Here is a 19672-nt window from a genome sequence, read left to right as displayed (position 1 = left end):
AAATGCTAAATCCAAAGTCCCTCGTTAGAAGACGCCGTCTTAGCCCTGGTAGACGAGAGAAACTGGACGTAAAAGCTATAAAAAAAAAAATTGAATGAAGAGTATTCATTGACAAGAACTCGTAAAAAAAAAAAAGATCATAAACTAATAAGAATAATAAGAAAGATTTAACGCCAGTGTTGTCGCCTTTGGTCACAGCTCTTTTTACATAAAAAAAGACACAATCAATCTTTCAATCAGTGAATCAGTCAGCCAATCAATCATTGAATCAGTCAGTCAGTCAACGAATGAATCAATCAATCTTTTACGAGTAATGTTCAACTATCATAAATGAACACACATGAATTATATAATATTCTCTCTAGATATTTTTCATTCGGTCGTTTTTCTGATAAAATTTGACTTTTGAGATATGAATACCACCACCACCACCACCACCACCAGACAAACCCCCGCGGCGGCCTTCTCACTCGTCCCGCGTCACCGGTTCTTCCTTTGTGCTCGGCGGGTGTGGAGTTGCGGGTCAGAGGTAATGCAGTAGTTGGCGGGTATAATGGACGTCGATACAGCAGGACCCTAATTTATCGGCGTGGCTTTTCTCCGTTAGCAAGTGATCAACGTAGCGAAACAGTGCGTGAAATCAGAACAGTGACTCAGTTGAAAGTTTAGGAGTGACTTTTCATGGGGAAGGAAATCTAAATGCTAGGTTTTCTCTCTTTTTTTTTTTTTTCATTCTTTCTCCAATAATACATGCGTGAGTAATTGCCTTTTGCCGTGTATCCCTGGAATTGACAACTTTTGAATGCCTGTAATATAATGTAATGCAGTAACACGTCCTGGAACCTGGAAATCAGAGCCAGGTGAGTGACATGTGTATTCAGTTCCTGTTTGGTGGGTAATACTTATGATGAATAGTACCACTGTTATTTTTTTTTTCTCAATTTTAGCATGCCTTTTCTCTTTAATTCATAGCTCACGACAAAGTAAAAACGAAATGCGAAATGTGTCTAAATTGACTGAACAAATAACAAAGTGAAAAATATAGCAGGAATTATCGAATAATGTACGTACCAGTAACTTACACTCACTTCCACTGTGCTTTGTGCTTCATCTCCGTCTTACCTTCCTGATATACTGACGGTCCCCCTTATAAGGCCTGACGACTAGTAGACTGTTAACGGATCAGATGACATCAAACTGGGAGAGAAAAAAATGCTAATCATGGTGTAAGTGAGAGGAAATGTTACTTGACTTTATGACTGCACCAACTCCATCAAGACAACATGTTTAGTCACGATATCTGAACCCCATCACGAGCAGATTTCGGAAATATATGCGGCGAGACAGTGAGAGCAGATTGTTGCGAGAAATATGTCCTGGTGAGAAATTTATGTCGGGTGGGGAGAATGTCGCCCATGTTGACCTGATTCATGTGTCCCGTTTCTCTTGACTCCCAGCCCGACTGTTGCCCCGACACGTTAATCAAACGAGAAATATGCACTGTCAGTCTGTAGGAACATGTTTTGGCACTAATAACTATTTAGAAACAATAAAGTAAGCTTGTGAAAAAAGAAAAATGAAACATGTACTGAAAAAAAAAATAGACTGCTACTGAAGAAGAAAATTAAACACTTATACTATTGAAAAAAAGGGAAAATAAAACACTTACACTATTGAAAAAAAGGGAAAATAAAACACTTCTGCTACTGGAAAAAATGAAAATAAAACACTTCTGCTACTGGAAAAATGAAAAATAAAACACTTCTACTGAAAAAAGGAAAATAAAACACTTACATAAAAAAAAAAAGCAAAAAAGACACTTCTGCCACTGAAAAATGAATAAATAAATAAAACACTTATTTTACCAGCCTAGAACTTGAATTTACCTACGTCTTTCCTAGCAAAATTGTATCACTACGGATGTGCAAGGACGTATTTCCCATAGCTCAGATCTCCAGGTGTGTTTGACCCCCGCAACACACCTGCACCCCCCAACACAACCTGGCGGGGTACAGTTCGGGGCACAGAGCCGGCTGAGGCGCGACAGGTATATAATAAACCTAGAAAATCCTCGCCACGAAAGGTCAGTTCAGGTGAGTAGTAATTACCTGGAAAGAGAGAGAGGGAGAGGGAGGGAAGACGAAGAAAGGAACGAGTATCGGGAAGACAAAAATGGATGTACTGGAAATTAAGAAAGGAGGAATAATAATAGGTAAAAGAATTGAGGTTATTAGAGGAAAGACAGCTGGAAAAATTACTCCAGTTGAATTTTTACGCCAGAATTTATTATTTGGGCGAGGAAAGTGACACGGGCGACAGCAGGTGGTGAGTGCACAACTTCCCTTTTGTCCGAGTGAAGGGAAAGTGGCTTGGGTCATGGGTTATGGGGGTCAGCTTGCTCCGCGTCGGTTCATGGAGGGGGGAGAGGAGGCCGGCGTGACCTATCCGACTGGCCGGCCACATAAGGAAGGAGAGAAAGAAAATTGTTAGGGAAGAGACAAGGCGGGAGAAAGACGGTGAAAGAGGGTGAGGAAAACGAGGAGGAAGAGAATAAAGAAGAGAAAGGAAGAGACCCACGAGGAGCGGAGAAGAGGGGAGTAAAAGGCGGAGGTGGAGTGGGAAAATCATCGCCTTTTAGCTGCAGGAGGCAAGGCGAGGCGTGGAGTGGAGTGGAGGGAGGTGGATACGAGGGAGACGAGGAGCACCAGAAGAAGTGTATGAGGAAATATTCTACACCTCGGACGCTGCCAGGTGTCCAGGGGCAATGCGGTGTCGGCAGCTAATGAATAATAATAATCCCGACGAAGGCTTCCGCGAGCGACGTGGTGCAAATTATTCCCTCGTTACCGCAACACCTCTTCGCCTTCATCATTTTCCGCGGCATTCTAATTAATCCCACCTGTCTTTCTCTTCCTCCGCCCATCCCCCTCCCCCCACACCACCATTGTTCTCGCTCCTCCTCGTATTTATATATTATTTTTAACTATGTATCTATTTACTATTTTTTTTCCCCGCCCCAACCCGTGCTACAGCTTCACTTATCACTGGTCGCCGCAAGAAACTGACCGGGCGGGTTCGGCACGAGTAAATCTTGGTATGGCAAACTGATGACCTTAAATGGAACTTTATAGCCATTCATCTTGGTGGAAATGTGATGGGGGTCCGCCGCCAGAATACTGATCGAGAGGAACACTGGAGGTGGGGAGGAGGTCGGGGAGGGACGGACGAAGGTGGGACGTGAGGGCAGGGAAGGAATGGCGTGCGTGGGAGGATCAGCAGGCAGGGGAGGAGTGGGGGAGAGGGAAGCTGCAGGAGGATTTGGAAGGATTGGAGTTAAGGGGAAAGGCGGTGCAGAGACTTGGGGGGGGGAAATTAATAAATAGAATCAGTCCCTTAACATAGCATGAAAATCTGTGGAAACTAGTGGTTATGTCTCTGTTTAACCCTTTTACTGCTATGGTCGTCTTCTGTTAACATCGAGATCACTGTAATAAGTTGTTTGATTGATATAAAGAAAAAAAAAATGTGAATAAGCATTTTATCCCAGCTCAACAATAGAAGTACTATTTTAGAGACTAGTATGAAATAATAAGTCTTAAAAGTTGTAGACAATGATGGGAAATACTGACCAGCGGTGAAAGGGTTAAGAGATGAAAGGATGTACGCTACGTGATTGGAGATGATAACGACAGCCAAAGAGTAAGAGCGAGTTTTGAAATGCCTAACAAACAGTCATGAACAATATATTAACCTTCTGCTCTAACTTCCTGTGTGTTTACGTTTTTTCTCTTCAGTGTTAAGTGTTCATATCTACTATTAAGAATTTCCATGCTTTTACGTTTCCTCCTCATTTCATCCATCTTCCATTCTTTCTTGTTGTTACATATTCTTCCTTTTCTATCGTGTTTCATCTCCTCGTGGTGTTTCTTATGTTACGAGAGAATTTATTAAGTTTTGATAGGATATAAACAACTCAGGGGACTAAAAGATTCAGGGAAAATTATTAAACACATTGGAGAGTGCAGCTTACATGACTTTTGACTCTGACTGTACTTAATGATGGCTTGAAGTTGGACTGAAGAAATAGTGCAAGCGACCCGTGGCACAGAGAGCTGCATTGTGCGTCCATCAGGGTGCCGAGTGCCGTGACGGTGACGAATGGTGTCAGGCAGCAGTGCACGTCCCTTCACTGTAGCGGGGACTGAGATGAAGAGTGAAAGCATAATTTCAAGACTCTTCTGTAATTTTGGATAGTCCTTTTGGCTCTACTCCTTATGGACTGGCACCTTCAGTGGGCCTTTTTTTCTGTCATTTTGTAGCCTTAGCCAGACCTACTGTTACACAATCAAATAGTAGAAAATAACATGAAAGTGCTTTTGAAGGGCAGTCGTTGGCAGTCGTAACTTGGCCGAGTGTGAACAAAGGTCGTTACTGAAGAGAAATGTGGTGGTGTCATATCGCCAACGCTCCAAGGTCACTCGGAGCATTAATAGAAGACCAGCATCGTCTCCTGCCATGGGTCTAGTTTTTATGGGTCAGCGGGTTCAGTGACGCTGTAGATGAGGCTGTGGTGGTGGTGGTGGTGGTGCCGGCGCCCCACGCGTTAACCGTCTCCCAGCGAGGCTTACCCATTGCTCCCGAGGGCACGCCTGTAGCCTCGTAAAAGGTACACACTTTTAAAGCTTTTCGTTTACAATTACAACACAATTTATGGGTTTACAGATACATATCATTTCCATTTCGAGAAGCCCAAGGCCACCTTCTCTGCCGCGTCTGTCCTCACCTGGTGTTTACGTCGCTCCCGAGGGCCCTGGGAATGGCGCGGCCAGGCGGTGAGGGAATTCGCAATGAGTGCCGCGCCGCCACCGCCTTGCCGCTGCCTTGCCGCTGCCTTGCCACCGTCTTGCCACCGCCTTGCCGCATCACTCACTGGAATGTGTTATGTGGAGTGATACAGGAAGATGCTGTTTTGTGTTCAAGTAAATAAATAGTGATTAGGATTTTGTTTCTTGTTTACATTATTATTTATTGAGATGTGTGTGTGTGTGTGTGTGTGTGTGTGTGTGTGTGTGTGTGTGTGTGTGTGTGTGTGTGTGTGTGTGTGTGTGTGTGATCGGCATCACCAAGCGTCATAATGTCATAAACCTAGTTGTGGCCTCCATCCCTCTATCGGCAGCAGTGTCTGCATCACAATAGCAAGGCACCCAGCGGTTACTGTGAAGATGGAAAGAGCTATTTCAATTAATTTTGAACCACTAAACACTACTTCCAGATTTACATGAATATCAAAACCTCATCAAGCAAAATAGTTACCTGAATGAGATTTGAAACACTACGCACCTTTTCCAGAATCACATGAATATCAAGACGTTATTATGGAAACTCGTACCTCTCACTTCCCTTAACCAGTTCTCTTCTTCCCCCACAGGCTGGCCGTCGGCGTGGAGGCTCTTGGGTGAAGACTCCAGGTGCGCGGCGGCCCGAGGTGGCCCCCGTCACCCTCCAGGGCTGGCTCTACAAACAAGGGGCCGATGGACTCCACCTCTGGAAGAAGCGGTGGTTCGTGCTGTCAGAGTACTGCCTCTACTACTACAAGGGTGAGTGTTGCCCGCTGGGAAGTACTTTTACAGCAACAACAACAACAACTACAACTACTGTTACTACCATTACTACTACTACTACTACTATTACGTACTACTGTCACTACTACATAAGAGCATAAGGAGAGCTACAAGAAGCCAATAAGCCTACGCATGGGAGTCCCTTTATACTACTATTACTATTTCTACTACTACTCTCACTACCACTGTATATAATTCTCACCGCAATACCGTTACCCTACACGTTTTTCATTAATATTTGACGATTATATTTTTTACTTCATCGCACACTGATATTCCCAGAGAGAGAGAGAGAGAGAGAGAGAGAGAGAGAGAGAGAGAGAGAGAGAGAGAGAGAGAGAGAGAGACCGTATTCGCAGGTTGCCGGGGGGGAGACAGCGCCCTCTTGTGGCCTGAGAAAAGATCCCCGCATTTGGAAGGAATATACAAAGGCAGGCCTCGCACGTGACTTGCTCTCAATGAAGCCCAGTACTTATATAGCCCGCGCAGAAGCTTCCCATTCAAATACGCGCACAGACTTCCAATACAAATCATGGGAGGTGTAAACAAGGCAGAGGCGGGAAGAGTGATTAGACACGTGCGAGAATAAGGTACGAATAAAGATGACGGGGGGAAGATAACGCCAGGGAGGAACGGTGGGGAATGCTGATGAGGCGCCAATAAGCCCAGCCACTCAGAAAGATGGGCTTGATGCTGCACGACCCACGCGTCCACCTGCACGAGGGGGACGACCATCGCTGTGACGTGAGGTTGTGATATACTACCACCACCACCACCAACACCACTTCTCCTCCTCCTCCTCCTCCTAGTTGTAGTATTATCAGTATGCCAGTATATGTACCTGTTATGTGACCACTTCTATTCCATGCGTCACTTTCTCGCAAACACCAGCCCACATGAGGTATAAGGTAGCGAAAAGGGCGCTCCTGATACAGATACTGGTGAGTGTTGCGTTATGGTCTTAGTAACAACAGCACTGTATCACGGATTTTAGTTCAGAGTTCTTGTCATGGATTTGAAGTAACACATTGTTCTGGTCATTCCGGTCCGAGGTTAATTCTTATTCTTTACAGTGTTGTCGTTCCCTCGTCGTGTCTTCGTGGTTAGTGGGGAGCACAAACCACGTGTTCTGTATGTAGGAAGGGAAACAAACACGAAGGAAGTGGAGCGTGAGGAGGAATAAAGATAAAAGAGAGGATGAGGAGGAGTATAGAAAAAAAAGCAACATCAGTAGTATTATTCAGCATCTCAATAGGCCACTTTAACATGCTTTATGGCCAGTAGATACAAGTAATACACCTGCGGGGGAGTGTACTACTGGTGTTCCCACGGTGGCTAGTGCTGTGCTGTGCTGTGCCGTGTTGTGTTGTGTTGTGTTGTGTTCACTTCCTCTAACTGTATTCATCCCATCTCCATTTTTCATTCAAGTTCTCTCCTGCTCCTGCTCGCGGCGTTAAGTGTAACTCTCTCTCTCTCTCCCTCTCTCTCTCTCTCCCTCTCTCTCTCTCTCTCTCTCTCTCTCTCTCTCTCTCTCTCTCTCTCTCTCTCTCTCTCTCTCTCTCTCTCTCTCTCCGTGTAACTCCTACGAGAGAGAGAGAGAGAGAGAGAGAGAGAGAGAGAGAGAGAGAGAGAGAGAGAGAGAGAGAGAGAGAGAGAGAGAGAGAGATGAGAAAGGGGGTGTGGGCAAGAATGAACAGGAGTGACTGAAAGTATTTGCCAAGAGAAGACAGAAGCACTCCCTCCCCATTGTGCGGCGGCCGGCCAGACATACAGGGAGAGGCGTGTGTGTCAGTGGTGAGGTGTAAAAAGGAATGGCCTCTCCTTCCACTATGAATAATTAAGCACTCACAGGATGGCCCAGCAATTCTCAGCATTATGTACGGAATCAATACTGCCAATCACCCCAGACACATCTTAAAACGGCCGGTTCACCCTTTCACTTGTGTTTGATGTTTCGTTTCTTCATTATACACCCTTAAAAAAATTAAATAAATAAAATCTCTTCCTTGTTTCTCTCTTCCTTTTTCTTCCTTTTCTTCCTTTTTTTTCTTTTTCTTTCTTTTTCTTTCTTTCTTTCTTTCTTTCTTTGTTTCTTTCATTCATTCTTTCTACCTTTCCTTTCTTTCTTTTCTTTCTCCCTTTTTTACTTGTAGTCATAGTGTGGCGTGGGTAGTATACCTTCTCTGACATACATTCATTACACCAGCCGGGAACACTGCTTGTACTTGTGCCCCAGCTGCACTTCTCCCTCCTTCACAACAAAGCTACTGACCTGGAAGCAGAAAAAGAATAAATAAATAAATAAATGAAAATGGGGGGGAGAGACGCACTGCGCACCTCTAGGATAACTGTGACTTAGATCAAACACTGATATTCGTGGAATGCCTCCCCTTCAGACACAAAGCCCATCCCTTTGCCCTTCTCCTCTAGCGGCTTCCCAGTGTGTCCTCCCATGTTGTGTGGCCTAGATACCTCGTTCAAGAGTGCTCGTTTGGAGAGTGATGGGGTGTTTTTTGCTCTCTCTCTCTCTCTCTCTCTCTCTCTCTCTCTCTCTCTCTCTCTCTCTCTCTCTCTCTCTCTCTCAAGCTGTAAAAGTCTTCAAGATGATCCTCACGTGTGGTTTATGGAGTGAAAACGCCCTTGGATATCAGGAAACTCCACTATCAGCCAGGATTTTACGGATATTCAGCTCTGTAAGTCCTGTCTCTACAACTCCTTCAACACACCTACCTAACCCACTCCTTCACCACCTGTCCCTCTAAATGTCTCGCGCCACTTCCTCCTCCAATGTCAGTCAGGTCTTTTTACGGATATTTAACTTTGTAACTCGTCTCCAATACCTCTTCAACACCTTCCTCCCTCCTCCCCCTCGCATGTCCCTCAAGTCTGCCTCCATCCAGTTCCTCCTACATCTGTCTCCTTGCAACCTTTCCACTTAACTTTCCCGTAAGTCCCCAACGCCTATCCCTCCAGCGAGTTACTTGAACCCTCCTGCACCTGTTCCTCCCCTCACCTGTTTGATCCACCTACTAGTACAAGACGCTCCATCACCTGCTCCCGACACCTGTGATCACTGAATTCTTGGCATGTTTTCGTCCACTTATCCTGCATGTTTACTCTCCTCACACCTGCTCTCCTCACTGACTTTATTTTCTTCTTGTCTATTGTTTTGTTCTCATGTTTCGTTCTCTGGCCCCTTCCTCTCACGCCTGTCTTGATCTCATTACTCTTAGTCACAGTTCTCTGTCTTGTTTACTCGTATTTTTTTTTTTTTTTGTATCAGCGATAAAAAAGACGACTTGAATATGTTGTTTCATGGTAAACATCAGTACGTGTTGAAAAGATTTATTATTCATTGAAGGAAAAAAGTGAATCCCCGTTATTCTTCTTCTCTCGGCCTCCTCGTAGCCTGAGGCATTGGCGAGGGACACTGGCCGCGGCTGCTGCTCAGGGCCTGGGGGAGAACACGACCCCTTCTTCCTTCGTCCTCGCCTCATTTCATTCCTCACTCCTTAGCCATAGTATAGAGTTCAGCCTGCCATTTCTCGTGTTATCACTCATTTGTTATATGTGAATTCTGCTTCCTTTCCTTTCGTTCCCTTCTCTCCTGGGCCCTCTCACCTCTCGTCAACTTTTTTCTTATTTTTTTTCTTCCTCCTGCTCTCCTCTCGTCGTCTCCCGGCCGCCTGACCTCTGCTCCCGCCTCGTCCGTGTCCGACTCTCCACTTCACTTGTCTCATTTCCATTTCGTCGTTCCGTTCCTTGTCGCATTCTTTTCTCACTCCGGCTTTTTTCTCTGACATCAACACGCATTTATTGTCTCCTCTGCATTGCGCCCGCTCCACTCCTGTTTCTATCCGCCGCGAATGTGCGAGGCAGTTTGAATCACAATTTGCATTCATACTCGTACATCTTTTCTGACATGTTTTCCTCCTCCTCCTCCTCCTCCACGTTCGCCTGGAGCACCCCCCTCCCCTCCTTCCAGCAAGGAGTGTTATGGGTGCGCTGTTGTTGCCATACTCGGGTTGCCCTTTGTACCTACTATTATCCTACGGGCACCTGTCGGCTTCCCGGATCATTTATGCCCCGCCCAGCTCTGGGATTCAACTAGGATACGCTGCTCTGGTGGCTCTTGATTCCGTTGTCGTCTCCGCCTGCTGGGACACGCCGTGTATGGAGGAGGCGCACTTGTCAAGGTTGCTGGTGTGATACTCGTAGAGGAAATGAAGAAAGTGGATGCACGCGGGTTGGTATCAGTGAAGTCTTGCAAGATTGGCCGGAATGTTGTTACTCTGACCGACCCCAGTGTTGCCAGCACCCTCCCCAGGCTCCTCGCGGCCCATGCACTCTTCTTCCTCACCGCCGTTATAACAAACACTCACTCCCTTATGCTTGGCGAGAATGATTTAGGACTGTTTGCCGTGGTGTTCCCATCCTGCTGACGTCACTGCCAGGCAAGACGTGTCGTTGCTTCTCCTTGCCGCCGGCCAGCTGGCCACGTGCCGCCAGTGGCCGAGCCGGGCGCCCCTCGCTGCTAGTCGCTAGTCAGAGCAGCAACAGAAGCCGCCCGCATTAAGCACCACCGGAGGCACCGCTCTGCCCCTTCCAGATTTCATTTACCTCCAGATATTTGTAGGAGTCTTTGCAGTGCGGGTGACGCAACCACTGGAGCGTGTCTTGCCGCTTTACCCGGTGAAAATGGTCCCGCGGAGCTGCTAGAAATATTAAGAACAAAGACTTTATAATCTGCACTTCAGTGATAATGAATTTTTTGTTAAAATCACATGAACTTAGTGAACATTTGTTATTGCCTGGGAGCAGATGAGGTAGCATACCCATGCTGAGGGCGTGAGGAGGCGGCGTGCGTGCCCTTTGTAGCGGGTCGGGACACAGGGTCACTCAGTAGGGCAGCAGGCTCCCTGACTCCCGCTCGCAAGAATCCCCGGCCCACCCACACCTGCCTGGCCATGGCGATGGTAAACTCCTCCAGGTGGGCATGGCACGCCAGCCACTCCTGTACACCAGCTCTCCCTCACTTCTGCGTCACCAGGACAGCAGACTCATTTTAAATTTATCGTGCATCTGGGTAGGTTTCGAAGAGTTTGTGTGATGAAATTTTCTCACCATCATCACCATTAACTTGAGAGAGAGAGAGAGAGAGAGAGAGAGAGAGAGAGAGAGAGAGAGAGAGAGAGAGAGAGAGAGAGAGAGAGATATATATATATATATATATATATATATATATATATATATATATATATATATATGGAGATGGAGATGGTGATGGTTTGGGGGCGAAGGTAGATGGGGGAGATGAGAGGGAGTGAGGGACGCAGAGAGAGTAGTGAAGTCAGGCCTGTAAAAGACTAATGGAAAGTTTTCTCTCACGCCGCCCGTGATTTTAAAGGGGTAACTGATTTAAAGTTGCGACAAAGGTCGTTCACCGTTTATGAAGCACTTAACTTTAATATAATAATATAGAACTTCATTTATGAATATCTTGTACATCATAAATCAGCATATAACCTTAACTAAACGGAGATTATTTAGTTATTAGAAATACACTTCCTAACGAAAACATCCAGTTATTATATAATGTTAGCTTTGTTGTCAAGGACGTGGCTGCAGAACGATGGATGTTTCAGATTGGATTGTGACTAAGGATGTGACAAAGAACAGTGAAAGGATTAGGAAGCAAAAGATTTCAATGTGCACCAGGGATTGATTTGTAACTAAGGATGTGACAAAGAACAGTGAAAAGGGTTAGGAAGCAAAGGATTTCACTGTGCACCATCAGGTTTCCGGTACCGTGACGCAGAGTGCGGCACCAGTGTGACAAGTGAAACCCTTCCACTGCTACCTACACAAACAATATCCCCTTCAATACCAATAACATTTTTATCACTATTTTTGTGCTAAGCTCTCGTAACTATTTCTGTAGCGTTAAAAGGACAGGATTAACCTTCAGTTTTCTTTCTTTTCTCCCATACATCTCCATGCAAACATTCTTAACAGCTTTAGGAAAGTGAACGAGGGACGCCTACAGAAGCGAAAGAATGAAATGACCAGGAAAGAACCAATCCGTGTTTCTCGTGCTCCTCTGGCCACGTTAACCAATCCACTACTACTGATAACTTTTCAGACTTCATAAAATAAGCTATTGTTAGTCAGAATAGAGTCAATGAATGTATAATAGAAGTGAATGTGTAGATACGGCTACAACCCATTTGCATACTACATAAAATCAGCAATTGTTAGCCAGAATAGAGTGAATAGGGATATGATTCAACTGAATGTATAGACAGTGCTAGTGCTGCGTTACGATCCCTTTATCATAAGAAAAACTTATAATAAATAAGAAATAAAAAAAAAGAAACGAAAATATCATCATAAACTTGAAATCCTCTAACAGCACGCAGAATAAAAGAAAAAGAAAAAAATAAACTTGATGTGGTACTGAGAGAGGTAAACCAATCTGGAAAGGTATACGAGATAGATACATAGAAAATGTTGAATTGGTACCACTGCTTATACTTGGTGTGATATGGTGCGTGCTGAGAGAACAAAGAAAGATCATTAGATGGCAATAATAATGTTGATGCCTACCTAGAACCTCATTAATTAACCAGTTCATCTTATTTTAATTTTATTTCATTCCATTACATTTTTTTCCAGGGTGAACTTGCCAATTTTTCATAGTCTACCCAAAGGAACAAGGAACATTATGTATTTCCTCTCAGACTTGTATTCTCTCCTTGTCTTCTTTATGCGAGAGGATCTGCTGGCATGTGGGTGATGTGTGGGCCCGCATAGTTCAGTAGGGCCTTAAGGGAGAGTGACCCTGACTGCCCACTGCACAAGGTCGAGAGTGACTGGGCTTCTCTTCTTTCAAGCCGATTAGTCGAGTAATTGCCGTCATTTTTAGCGCAGGATCAGATTCCACGTTTCAAGTTGCACATGGTACCAGCTTCCTTTCCCAAATAGTGATTCCGTCTCTCTCTCTCTCTCTCTCTCTCTCTCTCTCTCTCTCTCTCTCTCTCTCTCTCTCTCTCTCTCTCTCTCTCTCTCTCTCTGTATGAAAATCCGGTGCTGATAGGTATATAATCTTTGTTGCTTAAATACAGTACACATTCACCCCACTTCTCCGTCACTACCTTGACACTAACGCATCCATTGCCATCATGTCCTCGTCTCCATCATAATCCTCAGCCTCAGCAATGCCCTGTCAGTGCTTCCTTTGTTCGCAGACAAGGCATCCAATCTGTCACTCACTGGGCCAGATTGGTGCTACCGTCCCTCACTCCTGCGAGCCGCAAGATGCAGTGTGGGTAACGGAAGTACGAATGGCAAGCGAGGTCTGCCGGTATAATTAGTTCTTATATCTCGTTATAGAATGTATTTTTATCATTCTTCCTTGTTTGATGGTAATGATAAGATTCAGCACAATACAGAACGTTAGTCCTCGCGTGTGAATACAACAACCGGCCATTTCATTAGATAATTTCATATGTCTCTCACCCTCCCTTTGTGATAATGATAATATTTCTGTACAATACAGTACATAGGTCAGCGTGTAGAGGTGCAGTGACAAGGCTGGTGGGCGGGGAGACGCGGGTGTGCGGGATGCTGGGCTCCAGTGCGGAAGGCGGCCACCAGAGGGCAACGGCGAGCCAGCGTGGAGCCAGGTTGGGGTATGCGGAACCCGAACGTTCGGGCACACATGCTCAGCCCCGCTACCTATTACGTTCACTCACTCTCAGGCTGTCGCGATGGCCGTTACTCATATATGCTCAAATAATATGCAGTGTCTCATGGAAGGCAGTGCATGTGTTCTTGGTGTTTACTTTCTCATGTTCGTAGACTAACAGTTGTTGGAGATTAGAATTCGCCGTATCAAGATGTTTACCTACTTACGCCCTCCCATCCTCAGCCAGCTGTGGGTACAATATCGTGGCGCGCCGCTAAATTTGCTGCTGCATCATTAATAGAGAATGTGGGAGCTAGAGGGGAGAGGCAGGGTGGGGAGGAGCGGAGGCAAGGGAAGCGGGCCGTGGGAGGCATAAGTATGCAGGTCACCACTGACCCAGCGGTGACACACTTTGCCCTTGGCCTCTGCTTACCTCTCTTCTTTTAACAGTTACACATTTTCCCTTTCTCTCATCTCTCCTCTCCGTTACATTAGAAATCTGAAGCCAGAAACGAGGACTTCTACACCCAGTGCCAAGACCTAACACAAAACTGGATTCATGGGCGGTGTTGGCGAAGGCGTAGGCGGCGGGCGTCGGGCGGCGGAGGTGCTGGAACGGAAGCAGCGGGCCAGCCAGTGTTAGTGCGTCAGCTGTGGCGTTCGGGCATCCGTTACCTTTCTCGTTGTGGAGATGATAGACGCGTTTAGTAGTGTATAGTGAGATTTAGTTTAGTGATACAGTTGTGTATTATGTGTTCATTGTCACCCATTGAAAGTATTTAATTCATCATACTGAAAATTGAATGCGACAAGTGCAAATGGAATGCGACAGTACTTTTTCTTCTATTCCTCTAATTAAATACGTGTAATACGAGCAGCAAGGGCGCACACACCAACAGCACCAGGTTCTTTGTTCTGGAGTAGCCAAGCACCGGGGGGTGAGGCGCCACCATGGTCAAGCAGCGACACGCAGGTGAGGTCGCCGCCCCCTCCCTCAGGACCCCCGCGACGGGAGGAACACTCGCCTCTCAAATACCACAAATGCATGCAGTGTTCTCTCATCGTCTCCATAACACTGACGACAATAGACAAATCCAGTTAATTACTAATATCTTGAGACACCTTGACACACACCTTTCATGCAGGGCTCGTTCATTCCCTTCATGACAGTGAGGACAATATACAGACCCAGCTACTTATTAATACCTAGACACATGCCATTCATGTAGTGTTCTTTCATTGTCTCCTTGACACTGAACGTAATAATATAGATCGAACTTATTCCTAGTAGCTGGAGACACACCTTTCATAGAGTGTTCTTTCATCGCCTACCTGTAAGTGAGAACAAAATACAGAATACAGATACAGCGACTTACTAATACCTTGACACACGCCTTCCATGCAGTGTTCTATCACCACCTCCATGACACAGAGGACAAAATACAGATCCAGCTTATCACTACCTAGACACACTCCTTTCACGACCAGTAGAGTAAGAGTTCTTGTCTTTACTGTACTGGCAAGGATCTCCCACCTCTCTGTCTTGTAGAAAAGAGGGCGGGGCTACACGGAAGGGTGACCAGTACACAATGAGAGGAGTAACTTGATATAATTCGAGGTTTTTAACAAATTTCCTTTACCATTTTGCATTCCATCAATAAGAACAATACACTGAGTCCGCTAATTACTAACACCTAGAGACCTAGATACACACCTGACACTATTCATAACACTCCACTCACTGGCACAATACAACTTCCTGTAATGCACGCTGACACAATTATATGTTGGTATTGCGTCGACACACGTTCCCGCCATGACTCCTCTGAACAGGTCACGCTGAGTCTTGAAATAATGTCATTCTCAGGCAGCTGCTATGACCAATGAGAGGCGGAATGACTGGTAGGATCCTTTGCCCACAAGGATATCATAACTTTATTTGCTCCTGAGTCATGAGGGATAAACCAAGAGTCCCGTATGCATGCTGATGAAATGTAATCGGTTGAAATATTAGTTGTGTATCGTGTATGGAGAGTCGTGTGAATCTAGCTTTATTGCGCCTTACAATTGTCTGTTAATTCACTTCTTCCTAACAACAAGGCTATCATGAATTTATGTACTCTAAAGTCATGGGGATGGATATCAAACGTAATTATAAGTTTTGCATTGCGTATGGAAACTTATGAGAATCTGCCGTTGTTGTTCCTTACGATTATTTGTCAGAATGAACCAAGGATCTCGTATGCTTGTTGATGAGACTGGTATAAAATGTAATCGCTGAAGATGCTAGTTCTGTATCGTGTATGGATAGTTGTGTGAATATGACGTCCTTGTACCTCGTTATTATTTGTCAGTCATATGTGCGTTGGTGATTCGCTGCACAGACTGAATGCATGCCACGTTCTCATTGCGCCAACGAATAGGTGTCGCCAAAGCCAGTCCGGTTAACTCCTTGGCGCCCTGCCAGTCACTGCAGGGTGAGGCGAGGGGCTTCCTTGGGAAATATTTGTCATTCTGGCTCACTTCATTTAGTCATATTCCTTTGTCTCATTTGTTTCCATGGTTAGTATAGTGAGTGAGTGGCCTTGTCTTCACTGTATTGGTGAGGATTTGTTGCCGCCGTTTTGTAGAGATAAGGGCGAGGCGAGACTGAAGGATGACGAGTACAAAATTAGAAGAGTAACTTAGCACAATTTGAGATTTCTAACAAATTTGCTTGACAATTTTTTCCACCCCTCATCCGTCTCTCTCTCTCTCTCTCTCTCTCTCTCTCTCTCTCTCTCTCTCTCTCTCTCTCTCTCTCTCTCTCTCTCTCTCTCTCTCTCTCTCTCTCTCTCTCTCTCTCTCTCTCTCTCTCTCTCTCTCAGGATTATTCACCTCTGGTCTCCATCATTGGCATTGGTTAATTAATTTCCATGCCTCAGCAGAACATGAGGAGTCAGCTCAGCACAATGATGGGTGTGAAGCAATTATGTAACTTGTATTATGTTAACGAGCCTTATGTGGATTAATTGTGGTGTGTTGTGCCTCAGGTCCTGATGAAGACAAGGTGCTGGGGTCCCTGCCGCTGCCTTCCTTCAAGATCAGCCCTGTAGACTCCGAGGACCGCGTGTACCGCCGCCATGCCTTCAAGGCGGAGCACCAGAACACCCGCACCTACTACTTCGCCGCCGAAACCAAGGAGCAGATGACCCACTGGATGAACGCTCTCTCTCTTGCGTCCATCCTCCAGAAAGACACAAGGTAATGTACCAGTTTCTTATCAGAGTGTGTATCTTGTGTCAGGTTGTGAGTACATGAACACAGGCACCTGTTTGTGAGGGAAGCGCCCTGCACTGGAGAAACAGTGAGGATAGGAAGAGTTCAAACTCCCGTTTCTTTTGCCACATAACCTAGGTCAATGACTGATCTGCTTCACCCTCCACGTCTTTGAGTCTGTCAGCAAGCGGTCAGACAATTTTTGTTGTTTAAATGTCAGAAAATTCTTCTCGCTTTTATAAAGCTCGCTATATGAGGTATCGATAGAAACTTTCCTGACTAATTTTCTCATTTGGTTTATATGTAACGTAAAATTTTGGAAGTTCACGGTTGCACCCGTCTCTAATCGCCGCCACACATGTGAACATAGGTATGTGACATCGGCGCCAGGTGGAGAGCAACATTTAACAAGCGGTGAAGTGCTCATGTTGGGAGTGTTGTTGTCTGCCATGGCTCACTAATCACAAGACGGCTCAGGCAGCGGGCGTACATCCGCTGCAGCTTTCAGGAGAGGCTAAAGACATGACTGAGGTTCGGTCTATTGGGCGCGGTCGGTCAGTGCCCTGGACGAGGGCGGGACACAAGGTTACCACTCAGTAACCTAACGCGACCTGGATCTTCCCTCAGAACTTGCCATCGGGGCCCTGAACCCGAGTGTCGTGTGTAGTGTCACCTTCCGTATTCCTCGCGAGCCACCGTGCCATCACTTGAAAGTACAACCCAGGCCGTTGCGCAAACAGAATGAAATTAGTCGCATGTTTATTGTAAAGAAAATTCTTTTTACTTTGTTTATAAATACGGTTAGTTGTGGGCGAATATTTCTGAGATACAAGAAAAAGCTCAGTAGTTCAGCAGGAATTGAAATCTCCGATACCAAAGTTTCTTGCTAGGTGCTCACACTGGACTGGTGAACGCTTCCGCTTGGTCCTGACCTCACACACACTTGCCTGTTGACCTTACATATTCATGAGTTCTCTAGTCATTCTGCTGATGACCCTCGCTACTCTGCACCTCCATGAGTGGAGAGTGCTGTGTTGTGTGTTTACTCCATAATCTGTGACTAACTTGCTAACGGTAGAGAGAGAGAGAGAGAGAGAGAGAGAGAGAGAGAGAGAGAGAGAGAGAGAGAGAGAGAGAGAGAGAGAGAGAGAGAGAGAGAGAGAGAGAGAGAGAGAGAGAAGGAAAGGTTGAGTCATAATTACAAAAACTTACTAATATATATATATATATATATATATATATATATATATATATATATATATATATATATATATATATATATATATATATATATATATATATAAATCGTTGTAGATATGAAATTCAGAGATCCGCCGCGAACAAACTCAGAGATAAGATTGTAAAGGGAAAGGAATGCGCTGGTGGTGGTGTTCGCCGCTCCATCAACCTTACCAAGCAAAAAAAAAAAAAATCTTTGGCTGCTTTTAAGGTAAACATGATCACGTGACCTGCTTTGTGGTGCGCAGCGACTTGTTTCTTTTTGCAAGCTAGGTCGGGAGGGCGGTGCTCACGGCTCTCGGGATTCAGAAGGAAATCTAGAACTCCGGAGTGTGGGAAACAAATAATCATTAGATCACAAAGCAATAAATAGAGAAATAAGCGATCTATATTGTTTAATCAAGTCTTGATATGGTTGAGAAGATGGAGGCTGACGGTGATCTCAGAACTAACACATTAGACAAGCTGAAGGCGAGGTTAAACTACACACACACACACACACACACACACACACACACACACACACACACACACACACACACACACACACACACACACACACACACACACACACACACACACATACCATCCGAGACTTTTGATACGTGTCTCTTGGCTTTCTTACGTCATGAACCCGCGTAGACGACTGTAGCAAGGGGGACGGGGAACGCCTCTCGACCGCCTTTTGGCCGAGGAAGCTCCTGACTGGCATTACCTGAACAACAGATCCTCTCAGGCTGTCAGTGGTTCTTCGTAAAGGTTTCGTCATGTCGCCGCCATCACTCGTGCGACGGAAGTGTGTGAATGTCAGGGGTCGAGAGAGAGAGAGAGAGAGAGAGAGAGAGAGAGAGAGAGAGAGAGAGAGAGAGAGAGAGAGAGAGAGAGAGAGAGAGAGAGAGAGAGAGAGAGAAAGTTTCAGTTACAAGATTTTTTTATTTTGTACTTATTTATTTATTCGTTTGCTTGTTTATTTATTTATTCATTTATTCATTCATCTATTTTACATGTCAAACACTCTTATTAAGGGTACGAGAGAGAGAGAGAGAGAGAGAGAGAGAGAGAGAGAGAGAGAGAGAGAGAGAGAGAGAGAGAGAGAGAGAGAGAGAGAGAGAGAGAGAGAGACTGATAACACAAAGGTCTAAACTTGGGAAAAACTTGTTTACTTGTTAATACATTCAGCGTGTTGGTGTTGTGTACACTGCAAGCACTGAAATGTAATTTGAAACATGACGAAATGTTTGCGGAGTTTTGATGTGGCATGAAAAAAAAAATCCTCTGTTGTTTTCATTGATTAGTTAGGGTTAGTAGATAAGGTAATAGATTACTTAAATTCATGGATGAGGATGATAGATGAGTGTTTCATACAAGGAATGCCACGTATAGACCTGATGGCTTCTTGCAACTTCCCTTATTTTTCCTGTGTAATTACGTTCTTAAGTGCTTTCCTATTTCTGGTGCGACAAAAAAAGTCTCCTTGAAAAGTTGTGGTTAGGTCTCATCATGAACGCAACGCTAAAAATATACAACCCTGCACATTTTTTTTTTTTTTATGAAAGGCTGATGCATCTTGCACTCATCTCAGAACCAAAACCTAACGTCGTGCAGTTTAAGACATGAATTACATAGTTTTCATGCAGCATACACGTGGTACCTTCCCTTACGAGATGAAGAGGCAGTCGTTATTTACACCACAGGCAAGCACAGCACATTAAAGCGTCGTGCAGTTTGGAAGTCATGAATTACACAGAGCTTTCATACAGTATACGTGGCTCATGAGGTGGACAGACAGCGCTTATTTACACCACAGGCAAGCACAACACAGCAGGCGTGATGTGGATAACGGATCAATGATGAGTGCACCGCCACG

General features: G+C 45.1%; 1 protein-coding gene across 9 annotated transcripts in view; it reads left to right on the top strand.

Annotated features, from left to right (window-relative positions):
- LOC135090232 (uncharacterized) overlaps positions 1–19672 on the top strand; it is a 238062-nt gene that overhangs the window by 194077 nt on the left and 24313 nt on the right. For 8 of the 9 annotated variants that reach the window (XM_063986804.1, XM_063986753.1, XM_063986763.1 and 5 more), the window contains 2 exons: positions 5429–5597; positions 16341–16551. In XM_063986804.1, the coding sequence (XP_063842874.1) occupies positions 5429–5597; positions 16341–16551 (380 nt within the window). Of the gene's footprint in view, positions 1–5428; positions 5598–13962; positions 14282–16340; positions 16552–19672 lie in introns of those variants that run through there. The other variant, XM_063986836.1, reaches the window with a different exon arrangement.

Source organism: Scylla paramamosain, chromosome 3 (genome assembly GCF_035594125.1).
Source record: "Scylla paramamosain isolate STU-SP2022 chromosome 3, ASM3559412v1, whole genome shotgun sequence".
NCBI classification, from domain to species: Eukaryota; Metazoa; Arthropoda; class Malacostraca; order Decapoda; family Portunidae; genus Scylla; species Scylla paramamosain.
The sequence above is the reverse complement of the archived record's forward strand: the minus strand, read 5'-3'. Positions and strand labels throughout refer to the sequence as shown.